Raw genomic sequence first — 14,089 nt, 5'->3', positions numbered from 1 at the left:
AGCAGCATTCTCTTATCATAATGGAATGAAAGAGAAATTAGTAATAAAGGTGGGAATGCAAGTTGGTGCAGCCACTCTGGAAAACAGTATGGAGGTTCCTCAAAAAACTAAAAGTAGAACTACTCTACGACCCAGCCATTGCACTACTAGGCATTTATCCCAGGGATACAGGTATGCTGTTTGAAGGGGCCCATGCACCCCAATGTTTATAACAGCACTATCAACAATAGCCAAAGTATGGGAAGAGCCCAAATGTGCATTGATGGATGAATGGATAAAGAAGATGTGGTATATATATCTCTATAATGGAGTATTACTCAGCAATCAAAAAGAATGAAATCTTGCCATTTGCAACTATGTGGATGGAACTGGAGGGTATTATGCAGAGTGAAATTAGTCACAGAAAGACAAAAATCATATGACTTCACTTATATGAGGACTTTAAGAGACAAAACAGATGAACATAAGGGAAGGGAAACAAAAATCATATAAAAACAGGAAGGGAGACAAAACAGAAGAGACTCAGAAATATGGAGAACAAACTGAGGGTTACTGGAGAGGTTGTGGGAGGGGGATGGGCTAAATGGGTAAGGGGCATTAGAGAATCTAGTCCTGAAATCATTGTTGTACTATATGCTAATTTGGATGTAAATTTAAAAAAATATTTTTTAAAAGTTAATTTAAAAAAGGAAAAAAAAGAAATTAGTAATAAAGGTACAAAAGGCCTTTCCATTTGGAAAATTTAAATCTCTCAGCTCCTGAGTAAAAAAAAAAAAAGGATGTAAAAGTGGGAATTAAAGCATATATAGAAAACTAGGATAATGAAAATATTACTTTATCAGAACCTGAGTACCTATATCTAAAGCACTGCTCAGAAATGTCTCCTAGCCTTATTAAAGCAATACAAAATAAGGAATGATTTAAGCATATGACTTTAAAAATTAGAAAAACAATAAACTTGGAGACTACCAGGAGGAAGGATTTTTTTTTTAAGCAGAAATCAGTGACTTAAAAACTGAAAAACAATACAACTAATAAATCCAAAAAATATTTTGTTTTTTTTAAGATAAGATAAACCATTAAGCTTACATAAGAAAAAAATGAAGATAAGGGAGTCCAAAAACATGGTATAAGAATTAAGGGGACTAATCAATAAATAAAGCAAACTTGAATTTGGATGGATTGATTTTTTTTTTTTATTTTTTTTTAATGTTTATTTTTACTTTTGAAAGACAGAGTGAGCAGAGCAGGGTCATAGAGAGAGGGAGACACAGAATCAGAAGCAGGCTTTAGGGTATGAGCTGTCAGCACAGAGCCCAATGTGGGCCTTGACCTCACAAACTGCAAGATCATGACCTGAGCCAAAGTCGGACACTTAACCAACTGAGCCACCCAGGCGCCCTGGAGTGGAATGGATTGATTTTCTAAGAAAGTATAATTTATTAAAATTGATCCTAGAAGAAATACCCAAACAAACTTATTTCCATAGAAGACAGAAAGTTTTTCAGCAATCTCCCCCCTTTAAAGCAATAGGCCCTAACAGTTTCACAATAGAATTTTATCAAACCTTTAAAGAACAGGCAATTCTATTGTGACTTAAACTATTTCTGGGAGTTGTTTAAAAAAAAAAAAAATGAGGGGCGCCTGGGTGGCTCAGTTAAGCATCTGACTTTGGCTCAGGTCGCACAGGATCTCACTGTTAGTGGGTTCCAGCCCTGTGTCGCGCTCTGTGCTTACAGCTGGAGCCTGGAGCCTGCTTCAGATTCTGTGGCTCCCTCTCTCTCTCTCTGCCCCTTCCCCACTCACACTCTGTCTCTCTCTTTCTCAAAAATAAACATTTTAAAACATGAAAACTTTCAAATTACTATAAAGTGAGAACCTTGATATCAACACTTGACAAGATTATAAATATTAAAAGAAAGTTATAGATCAGTCTTACTTATGAACAATAATGCATAAATCCTAAATAAGATATTAGAGGGGGGGAATCTTAGCAAATATAATGCAGCAGAAAACATTAATATAATTGTTAACTATATCTCAATTAGAAAATTTTGTTTTATAAAAAAAGAAGTAATTGACCACATGGGGTTTATTTCCGGAATACAAGAATGGTTCGGTATTTAAAAAGCTATTGCTGGGGGTACCCGCCTGGGTGGCCCAGTTAGTTAAGCGTCTGACCTTGGCTCAGGTCATGATCTCACGGTGGGTGAGTTCCAGCCCCGTGTCAGGCTCTGTGCTGACAGCTCAGAGCCTGGAGCCTGCTTCAATTCTGTGTCTCCCTCTCTCTGCCCCTCCCCCACTCGTACTTTGTTTCTCTCTCTCAAAAATAAACAAACATTAAAAAATAAAATGATGGGCACCTGGGTGGCTCAGTCGGTTGTGCCTCCAACTTCGGCTCAGGTCATGGTTTACGGGTTTGAGACCCACCTCGGGCTCTGTACTGACAGCTTGGAGCCTGGAGCCTGCTTCTGATTCTGTGTCTCCCTCTCTCTCTGCCCCTCCCCTCAAGCTCTGTCTTTCTCTCTTTCAAAAATAAATAAACATCCAAAAAAAAAATTTTTTAAGCTATTGCTTTTTAAGAGCAATTGCTATACCTTGTCTTATTAGTAGATCCAAAGAGAAAAACCATATATATGTTCTATAGGTGCCAAAAGGGCATTTGACAAAAAAAATCAACAACCATTCTTTATTAAGACACTCAAAGAAATAGGTATAGATGGACTCTTCCTTAGTGTGATAAAAATAAATCTACTTCAGTCCAGAAGTTAGCATGATATTTAATGGGAAATACTAGAGGTACTCTCACTAAAATCAAGAACAAGATAAGGAGCTGTTCAAATAGTATTAACTTGGACTGGTGATACCAGTGAACATATTTAGACAATAGGAAGAAATCAGAGATGTAAAAATTAGAAATGAAGTGATAAAAAAAATTTTTTTTTGCAGATTGCAGAAAACCCACAAGAATCAATTTAAAAACTACTAACAAAATTCAGTAAATTAGAGTAGAAAATTAATATGCAGAAAGCAATAACCTTCATGTGTACCAAAAACATCCAAATAGAATATAAACTAAAAAGGAAAACCTCATTTATCTAGAAAGAAACTTAAGAAATACACAAAACTTATATGAAGAAAACCTTAAGACCCCCTTTTGTGTAGGACACAAAAGATGATAATTGGAAAGGTTGTTGGATAGAAAAATTCCAAACAAAAATACCAGCAGGTTTTGTTTCTGTATCTAGATAAGCTAATTCAAAAGTTCACATGGAGAAACAAAGCAAGAACAGCTGGGAGAACTCTGAAAAATAACATTAAGGAGGAACTAGCCTTGTCAGATACTAAGCCTGTTGTAAAAGCTCAATAATTAAAACATCATGGTGGTGGAACATGAATCTAGAGATTAATCTAGAAACATAATAGAAAGCCCAGAAAATAGACACAGATATGTGGGAATTTGGTATATATATCATAAAGGAGGATCTCCAATCAGTGGAGAAACATGAACTGTTCAGTAAATAGAATTGAAATAACTGGGTAGCTGTGTGGAAAAGAAAGTTGAATCCATACTGTATACAGTATACCCAGATAAATTCTGAACAGCTCCAATATTTAACTGTTTAAAAAAAAAAAAGTGCCAGAAGAAAACAGACTTAAAATGAGAAGATCTTTCTGACCCCCAATCTGTAAGCATTTAAAAAGGATGTATTTTCATACTGGGATTCTCATATTTTTGGCATTATCTGCTAATTTTGGTAATTAAGAAAGTGAAATTTTCTTAAAAATGAGAAACAGGTTTTATATCAGTCCTCCCACTTAGAAACCTTTCAAACTTGTTTCTGGTTTCAAAACCAATTTGTCAAAGTCATCAGAACAACTTCTGATGAAGACTGGTGAAGCTTCAGAGACCAAAGTAAGACTACCATGCACTGGGAAAATCAAATATTAAATATTGTATCTGTCTTTATCACTGGGAAAGAATATCCTATTGATATATTTTTTTAATTTTTTAAAATCTTTATTTTTGAGAGAGAGAGCACGCACAAGCAGGGGAGGGTCAGAGAGAGAAGGAGACACAGAATCCGAAGCAGGCTCCAGGCTCTGATCTGTCAGCACAGAACCCGACGTGGGGTTCGAACTCATGAAAGCGAGTTCATGACCTGAGCCAAAGTCAGACACTTAACCTACTGACCCACCCAGGCACCCCTCCTATTGTTATTTTTAAAGATTCCTTGATACTACTTCATAATATTATGATTTACTTTTTCATTTATCCTCATCAGCAGTAATTTTGAACTACCCCCACATCTTTCATAGTGCAGATGAGGTTCCGAGAGGACACATTGAAAAAGATGGCATGTCTTTATGAAGATTTATTCCTGGTCACAGAGGCAGAATTGTTTAATCTCTACAAAGTGGTTGACTAGAAATCAGAAAACAATTTGCATCTTAACACAGGTTGATGTTTGCATATATGTTTTCTTTTGAAGTGCAAGTATGACTTTTGCTGGATTTGCCTAGAAGAATGGAAAAAACATAGTTCTTCCACAGGAGGTTACTACAGATGTACTCGCTATGAAGTCATTCAACATGTGGAGGAGCAATCCAAGGAAATGACTGTGGAGGTAAACAACTGTTTAAATTAAGGCCTCTGGCTAAGCCACTTAATACCATTGCAAGTATTTTGCATTTCTTCTTTTCCTATCTTTGTTATAATGAGGCCTTTATAGTAGCCTTTAATTTAAACACAATAGGTCTATCAACTTGAGAGCTTTTTTTTTTTAATATTCCTTTTTTTTTATATTGGTAGAGATAAGTCTCAGATATCCCTGTCTCTGTAATGACTTAACAGTTTTAGCATAATGTCACCAATACAGTATTATGTTATAGCATATAATAAATCTCTTTGCATGGCTGCCATAACAAAATACCATAAAGTGAGTGGCTTAAATAACAGAAAGGTATTTCTCACAGTTCTGGAGCCTAGATCAAGATTCCTGCCAATTCGATTTCTGGTAGTTGACTCTCTTCCTGGCTTGCAGAGGGCTGGCTCTCTTTCTGCAATGTCCTCACGTGGTATGGAGAGAGAGAACCCTCTGGTGTCTCTTTCTTTTCTTATTAGAGCACTAATTCTACTGGATTAAAGCCCCACCCTAATGATCACCTCATACATAGGCCCTGTCTTCAAATCCAGTCAGTCACATTGGGGGTTAAGGCTTCAACATGAATCTTGGGGGGAGACAATTCAGCCCATAGCAACAAGCAACGTAGTAAAACATCGAAGATCTGATAAATGAAGGTCTCGAGAGGCATCTTTGCCTTACATTCTGGGATCATAGATTCAATGGTTTATCACAGAGAATACAAATGCAAGACTTTGTTCTGGTAGCCTTAAAAATGTACTGGTTTTTTTTTTTTTTTCTCTCAATAAAATAATCAGCAAATCGGTATGCACAATTACCTATTACTAATAAAAATTTTAAGTGACAAAAATCCCCAATCTTAATAGCTAGTATTTTATTTATAAAAGTCATTTATGGACTTTTGTTTCCTAGGCTGAGAAAAAACACAAACGATTTCAGGAACTTGACAGATTTATGCACTATTATACAAGATTTAAAAACCATGAGCATAGCTATCAGGTATGTCCCAAATCATTTCAAATGCTCTGAATTATACTGTTGTAAATAAATAAAATTATATAAATTATGTATTTCTATTCCTTTAGTTAGAACAACGCCTTCTTAAAACAGCCAAAGAAAAGATGGAGCAATTGAGTAGAGCTCTCAAAGAAAGTAAGTTATAAGTGGTATGTGTGATAATTAATATAAAATAGCCTTTTCCATGCTTAAGTCACTTAATTGGTAGGAGGTTAAGGCCCTTCAAGGAAAACATGATCTCCATTAGCTCATTCTGGTACTGCTTAGAGTTCTCTGAAGCCCAGAGTGCATCTCAGCAGCTGAGTCCCCTGTAATTAGATTTTCTACCCAGACTACCTCATATGCTCCTCTTAATGTAGTCTGTGCTATTAGCAGATAAACATACATCATAGTTTTGCTTCCTCTGCGCCACTGCTAATGTTCTACAATATCAGAAACAGTGGATGGGCCCTAAAAGGGCCTAAAAAGCATCCCTGATATAGTCAAAAGAGCAAGATTCACATGCCCCCCCCCCCCCCACAACTGTAGTGTGACTGAAGTCCCAAAGTTTCTTGACAAAATTTAGCAGAGTGCCTAATGGGATGGAAGTCAAGTACAGTTTTGGGAGAAATCATCTCACTGATAAATGCACATCGGAGTCTAAAAGCAAAGACGTGATAGGGCTGACTTACAGATCCTAAGATGGAAATCCAAAAAAATTCCTAAATTGGATTAAGAATTGTTTGCATCATTAAAATATAATATCTCACAATGACCACACAGAGCATAGGTTCTACCATATTTGTTTTAAAAAGTCACATTTTTAAAATAATCATAACTTACATATAAAAGGTTTTCAGCCTAAAAATGCAATTGTAATTGTATTTGCTCTAGTTTATAAAAAGCCCCTTTTCATGAGGGTAATTCCCTAATTAAGATAGTAAGCATAAATTAAATAAATTAGAGTAGAAGAAAAAGTATCAATAGCAGCTTTGTCTCCTTGTTAATTACTAGTTTTTAGACTTTGGTAATGATGTAACTATATTGCCATTATCAAACTCTTGAGGTACTGTCCACAGTGAAAATTGAAAGGACAAAACCCTCACACATTCTACATTTCTTCAAACAAGGATTTTTGTCTCTTTCAGGCTGTCCCTAATACTTACAACAATGCCTGACACATAGCAAACATTTAGTAAATATCTGTAGGTGGTTCTAGAGAACATAAGATACATTAAATGATGTAAGAATTGGAAAGGTTTAAGAAACAAACCTTCACATACTTCTCACACATGTCATAGTGGGGGATGGTGTTTGTTTTGTTTTGTTTTTCCTTTTTTACATCTTAGTTCAGATCCCTCTTATAGGGTAGGTATTTTGGAATAGTCTGTATATATCAGTGTGTGTACGTACACATGTAATTTCTTTCCACGAGCATGCAGAATAATCTTATTTTCAAAAGTACTTATGAATCTAGATTCTACTGCTTAGTTTCCCTTTATTTGCAGTTAAAGGAGAAAGCTAGAATGTTATAATGATACTTGGAAAAGGAATAGTCTCAGTATTAAGGCAGTTTCATCTCCTGTTTTCCTCAGTCTTCCTCCCTTTCTTTCTCTCCTTGATATATTTTATTTACTAGCATTAGTTTTCTAGTTGTCCCTCCATAATAGCTTTTTCTTACAATGTTTTTTTTGCAGAAACATAATCATAATTAGGCTGTTTTTTTTTCCTAGCAAACAACTTACCAGGGCATTTAATTCCTTTTTTTTTTTTTTTTTTTAGTTTATTTGTATTAGTAATCTGTACACCTAATGTGGGGTTCAAACTCATGACCCCAAGATCAAGAGTCTTATGCTGTTCGGATTGAGCCAGCCAGACACCACCCGCCTTTGTTTTTATCTCTTTTTTAATTTTTTAATGTTTTATTTATTTCTGAGAGAGAGAGAGACAGAGACAGAGTATGAGCGGGAGAGGGGCAAAGAGAGAGAGAGAGAGAGACACAGAACCCAAATCAGGTTCCAGGCTCTGAGTTGTCTGCACAGAGCCCAACACAGGGCTCGAACTCGTGAACTGTGAGATCATGACCTGAACAGAAGTCGGACGCTGAACTGACTGAACCACCCAGGTGCCCCCATCTCTTAATCAGCAAAGTTTCAGTAAAGATAACCTGAAAAACATAGTGAAGAGGAGTTGACCTAAAGCTAGATTTGTTTAACCAACAGGGTAAGAACAGAATCCAGACTTGGTGTACACATTCCTTCATGATTGCCATTAGTGCTCCTAGGTAGCTGCAGTGTGTGCTTCATTTATAAATGTATACAAGCCACACATGAATGTTTTGTGTAGGTTTTTAGTCGTCCAAATTATTACTATCATACAGCTACTTCAGTTTCTTCCCAGAGATCCTTTGTTGTGAGTGTTTTTTTAAGAAAACTCAGTCATTTAATAGTATAACAGCATATTTGCAAAACAGTTTTTTTTCACTGTGCCTGATTTACTTTATAGCTGAAGGAGGCTGTCCAGATACCACTTTCATTGAAGATGCAGTTCATGTGCTCTTAAAAACTCGACGCATTCTCAAGTGTTCTTATCCATATGGATTTTTCTTAGAACCTAAAAGCACAAAGAAAGAAATTTTTGAACTCATGCAAGTAAGATATCTTTTTAAAATTAAATTTAAATGCAGTTATTATAAAAAAAACAGATTTTGTCCTTTTTCAACCACATAACTAAGTTTTATCTTATTTGGGTGTGACCAGTAAACAATTTTGTTTTCATTTTTAGAATGGTTTTTAAATAAAGGAAAAGTTAACCAGTAATAAACTGAAATTTTTTCATATTTAAATTTGCCACTGTAAGATCTGAGTCAATTCTGAGCTATTGACTGAGCAAACATTTCCTACCACATTTATTTGTTTGTTTTACACTGGCTGATGTTGAAATATGGCCTAATTCTGATTATGTAATTAGAAATTTTATCTTCAAAGATGAAACCATATTACATACTAGATGGGAAAGTTGCTATTTACCAGTTTATATTAAAAGTCCAATTGAAAAAGTTACAGCATTTAAAAACAAAAACACCTAAGCCAAGTGACATCACTGTGGCTAACCAATTTCATTGTACATTCTTTTTTTTTAATCCACCAAACTTTCTTCTCTTGCTACAATTTTCATGTCACCCCTTTGAACTGCTCTCTACTAACGTATATCCTACATTTCTTTTAAAAGCTTAATATTAATTTTCTCCATGAAGCTTTTCAGACCTAACCCCAGATCACAGGGGTCTTGCCTTGCCTCAGATTCCTTCAGCATTTACATTTGGTCTACATCTACACTACGCAGTCATGTGTTTGCATGTGTAGTGCCTTGAAATTTACTTTTTTTTTCACATAGACAAATGATAAATTTCCTGTAGACAGCTGGTATACTATGTCTTTGTAATCCATACCATTTCTACATTGTTATAAATGTCTATCAAATGAGTGCTATTTTTGTGAAATTTGTAAAAAAGAAGTATGTGTCAAATAGGAAGTTATTTTATAATTTGGATTAATTTCTGACTTCAAAAGAGTTAGATTTAACTGAGAAACCAGATAGACCATGGATTTGCAATTGACTAATGTACTCGGCCTATAATCCTTCTTTTTTCTCTCTTAACCATAGACAGACCTAGAAATGGTCACTGAAGACCTTGCCCAAAAAGTCAATAGGCCTTACCTTCGTACACCCCGCCACAAGATCATCAAGGCAGCATGCCTTGTACAGCAGAAGAGACAAGAATTCCTGGCATCTGTGGCTCGGGGAGTTGCTCCTGCAGACTCACCAGAAGCTCCAAGGCGCAGGTAAAAAATGATGCACACTGTGGAAATTATCCTAGCCCCAGCCACAAATGCCACCAGGTTTATTTTTTATCTAACTAGGGTTTATATTCCTGGAAGTTACTTATACTTAAATATGGATAGTGGATAAAAGCATGTTAACTTCTTTTTGGTGATTTTCACCCACAGAACTATTTCTGGTTTTTTTCATTTTTTGTCATTGTGTACTTTCTTGGAATAAATTAGGTTAATTTCACACTTCATTGAACTCATAATTCAGAGTATTCTAATGCATCACTTCAAATATGTAATGTATGTAGTGATATGATAGTCATAAACACCTTACAGTGTCAAAGGTGAAAGCCTTGCCAACTTGTTATATTTATATTTTTATGTAAGAGCTTATAAAGAAATTAGAAATCTCATGTTAATAATTAAAGTGATTCATATTCATCCAGTAAAGAACAGCTGAGTTTTGGTTGTTTCAGATACTTACACACTATTTCTGCCACTATAAATTAAAGCATGTTTTCTTCATAACAATTATACTCATTAGAAATTCCTTTGACCCTATTTTTACATAAACACATAAAAATAGAAGCAATCATAAAATACTGTTATAACATGATGATTTTTATTTTTATACTATTTTACACAATTAGAATTTGAAAGAAATAATTGAAAGATCATTTTAATTATATTCAGTAGTTGGTGTACTTTGGTTAAGCAAGTTGCAAGCAGAGGAATTAAAAATAATGTTCAATGGGCAAGGGTCTGATTGTTCATACTTTGTAGTGCTGATAATAAATCAAATGGTATGTCCAATTTCTTTGTAGCTTTGCTGGTGGAACATGGGATTGGGAATATTTAGGATTTGCATCACCTGAGGTAATTGTTTTGCGGGGGTTTTGTTTAGTTTTTTAATTATACTTTTCCTTAGTGATATCTTGCTTGCATTTCCACCCTTATCTATTCTAAATCCTACTGAGTTCGTTGGCAATGTTTTCTCTTTCTTATATAATAAAAATGCCTCAGCAGAGCCTGCATTTAGCCATTTGTGGTATTGGATTATCATCACATTGTTAAATGCATCCCCCTTTTTATTATTTGTAATTACTGAACAGTCACAATTAAGGCTAACATATAGCATGTATTTTGGAGTGTATTTTCAAATTGGTTAATGAGTATAAATTTTATTTATTAGAAATGCATTTTTTGTCATGATCTTGTTTCAGTCTGAATCTATGAAAAACCTGCACAGTCTATTTTTTTAAGTTACTGCAACAACCTGATTGAATTGATTTATAAATCAGTTTCTAGGTGGAAACTTGACATTAATAATGTTTATGCAGAAAAAATGCTTTGCTTAATTGCTTTCTGCTCTTTAAGATTTTCACCCTCTTCTTGGTTTTTTTTTGTCTTGATTTTTTGTTTTGTTTTGTTTTTGTTTTTTTTAGTTGTTATTGATAGATTTTAAGATACAAATAGTCTAGGGGGTGCCTGACTGGCTCAGTCACCAAGAACTTTATTAGTTCTTGGTCTCGGGGTCATGAGTTCAAGCCCTGCGTTGAGTGTAGATATTGCCTAAAAATAAAATCTTTAAAAGTAAATAAATGAAATGCAGTCTAAAATACTAACACTACAAGTAGCAATTCCCACAAATAAGATAGAGTGAAAATCTTAATCACATTGCTATTTTCTGAGATTTAAATTGCCACTGTTCCTGTTGAGTCTGATTTTAAATGGTTTTAGCAGTTATCTCTACTTCTGTCTCTCCTTCCTTATTCTCTAAAACAGTATACTATCTGGTGTTTATGTTACAATAACCTTTTAACTTAGTTCTTAGAAGGGAGCAGGACAAACAGTGAAACTTTATAATTTATAGCCCATTTGTTGTCTTCAACTGAAGGAGAATGAAATTATCTAGAAATGACTGTGGATTATTTAAAACAGATACTTTGTCTTTTCAGCTACTGAGGATACTTGCAATCACCTTGTGCCCTGTTGTATTGGTAGATATATCTAAGAAAATACTGACTTGAGAAAACAATTTGTGCTTTGAGCTCTGATATGGAAAATTTTTAATTCACTTAAATTGCATAAAGACTTTAATATATTACTGAAACTGTTATAAAATAAATTATGAACCTTTTTCTATGCTATGCTTATTATTCTATTACAACTTTGAGGATGTTATGGAAAATTTCTACCTAAAAGCATGAAAAACAAGCTTCAGTTATGAAAAAAAGAGTACTAAAGATTTCAGTATTTCAAGGTAGAAAACAACTTAGCTTTATTTGAGCAAAAATAAAACCTTTACCAGTGTACTCATAGTCATGTACACATCTCTTGTAGCTTCTAGCTCTGACAGTAACTTTAGGAATCCTAAATATTTGTCCTTGAATATTGAGGACCTACTAATGTGACTGACACAGATTCATTTTGTAAAAAACAGGAAAGCTTGCTACCTCACATGTGAATATTTATGAATAAAATTATCGAGCTCTTGTTCTCCAGAGATTGAGAATTATGAAAGTATAAGTAACATTTCCTTCTTAAATTTATTTTTATGTGTTCATAAGTTTTATAAGAATTTTTTAACTACTTTTATTTTTCTTTAAAGTCTTTGACACATTGAAACACCAAGCTTTTATGTAAACCTTATTGCAAGTCTAAAGAATTACTCTACAGTGTGAAACTCTAAAATTCTATCAAGTAACTGCCAAAATAATATCTTTAAAAATTAACTCTTTGCCTTCATATATACTTTGGGAAAAAAAAATTAGTGTTACCAAACTTCAATAGACTTTTAGGTTGAATTTATATTTTTTCAGTCAAGTTAATTCCATCTTTCTCCTTTTTTAATTAAATTGAGTCAGTGACAATCATAAGTATTTTGTACCACTTTAAAGGCAGTGGAGCCCAGAGGAAAGAGCATAGTGTTAAAGTCTGAGGGACACCTGAATTCAAGGTCTAGCTCTGGAACTTATTACACTTTAGGCTCCCCATTCTTCCTTAACTTCTCATCTGTAAAATATGGATGACAGCATCTACCCCATGGAAGTTCTAGAAGGATTAAAGCATCTCTTTAAGTCACTGATAAATTTGGTGCTCAATAAATTAGTTCTCAACAAAAAGCTCCTAGCAGCTTTTTCTCCTATAAATCTTAAAATTTCTCAGTCTTGTCTGTAACCTTAACACTCTTCAACCTTTTGGAGTACCACAACTAAAGCTTTTTCATATGCTTACATAAAAATCTAGGAATTCTTAGAAATTTTCAGATAGGTTTAATTTTATGAGATCAGTTTTTTTAAGCCTATTGCATCATGAGAGAATGCTATTGGGTTTACCATCAGAGTAATTATAACAAGTTTCTTTTATGGTTGTTTTTAAAAAATTTTTTTTCATGTTTTATTTATTTTTGAGAGAGAGGGACACACAGAATCTGAAGCAGGCTCCGGGCTCTGAGCTGACAGCACAGAGCCTGACATGGGGCTCCAACCCACGAACTGTGAGATCATGACCTGAGCCGAAGTCGATGCTTAACCGACTGAGCCACCCAGGCACCCCTCTTTTATGGTTGTTTTTAACCCAAATTTTAGTTTTCTTAAATTGGAAATATGTGTATTATGTGGTTAGTAATAGTTTACCATTACTAACTAATAGTAATAGTAATAGTAACCAAACTAATAGTTTACTATTAATTCAGAATAACTTTTTGTACTGTATTCACGTGTACAAAGGAAGCAAATTGTCCTTAAATATAAACCTTGAACTGAAATAAAATTTTCATGCCATCTTTGGCTAAGAAATACAGTGTTCCTCAGTGGTCTAGTGAACCATGATGACACATAATAGTTATCCAGTTTGGGATCATGGGCCTCCAGCAAAGGAAGAACTCATACCACAGCTCAGCAGTAAATTTTAAAGAACCTAAATAATCCCTCTGAGAACCTGTAGGATCTTTCTTGGTTTCTAACCTGGTAGGATGCCTCCCATTTCATATTGGACTCCAACTGCTTGTTTACATAAATGGAATTTAAATAAATTTAACCAGAGTAGTGTGATGTGAAAGTATTATTTATGATGTAAAAACTTGTCTTTGTTTTTATTCTAGTACTTTCACAACATAAACATATTGAATATCCTAGGGTAACCAGGATGATCATAAACCTGAGTATATTTGTGTTTATCACTGAAAGATTCTATAATGATTCTCAAAATCAGCCTATCTGTGCTAGTGTCACGCACACTGACTGGCCTCTCTTCTAATCTCTTCCGTCACTAAAACCTGGAAAAGTATGTGTATACCCAGGTAGTAGCAGGTGGTCCCAGGTTCTGCCTCCACCCATACCTTCATCCTTCCCATAGGCCCTCTGCCTGTGTTGTAGATAGCCCCACATATTAACTAATATAGGAAGGAAGCCAAGTAACATCTTATTTTAAAGCTAATTTCACATTTTTCTTTTAATCATTTAACTTGTGAGTATGATATGTTGTAGTCCCAAGGAATACAAAATCTCATAGTCTGATAAGCAATTGGTAGTGTACACTCTTTTTTTTTCCCTTTCTGTTGCATATATCACAGTCACTTTTTAAAAACCAGACCTCCAAGAGCCTAGCTTA

At 34.5% G+C, this 14,089-nt stretch overlaps 1 protein-coding gene across 3 annotated transcripts in view; it reads left to right on the top strand.

Moving 5' to 3' along the window:
- ANKIB1 (ankyrin repeat and IBR domain containing 1) overlaps positions 1-14,089 on the top strand; it is a 145,200-nt gene that overhangs the window by 125,192 nt on the left and 5,919 nt on the right. For all 3 annotated transcript variants that reach the window (XM_015066513.3, XM_015066512.3, XM_053218469.1), the window contains 6 exons: positions 4,494-4,628; positions 5,559-5,645; positions 5,732-5,798; positions 8,148-8,293; positions 9,309-9,487; positions 10,300-10,351. In XM_015066513.3, coding sequence (XP_014921999.2) covers positions 4,494-4,628; positions 5,559-5,645; positions 5,732-5,798; positions 8,148-8,293; positions 9,309-9,487; positions 10,300-10,351 — 666 coding nt within the window. The remainder of the gene's footprint in view (positions 1-4,493; positions 4,629-5,558; positions 5,646-5,731; positions 5,799-8,147; positions 8,294-9,308; positions 9,488-10,299; positions 10,352-14,089) is intronic.

This window comes from Acinonyx jubatus, chromosome A2 (assembly GCF_027475565.1).
Source record: "Acinonyx jubatus isolate Ajub_Pintada_27869175 chromosome A2, VMU_Ajub_asm_v1.0, whole genome shotgun sequence".
Lineage (NCBI taxonomy): Eukaryota > Metazoa > Chordata > Mammalia > Carnivora > Felidae > Acinonyx > Acinonyx jubatus.
Note: the sequence above shows the minus strand (reverse complement) of the source record. Positions and strands in the feature narration are given on the sequence as shown.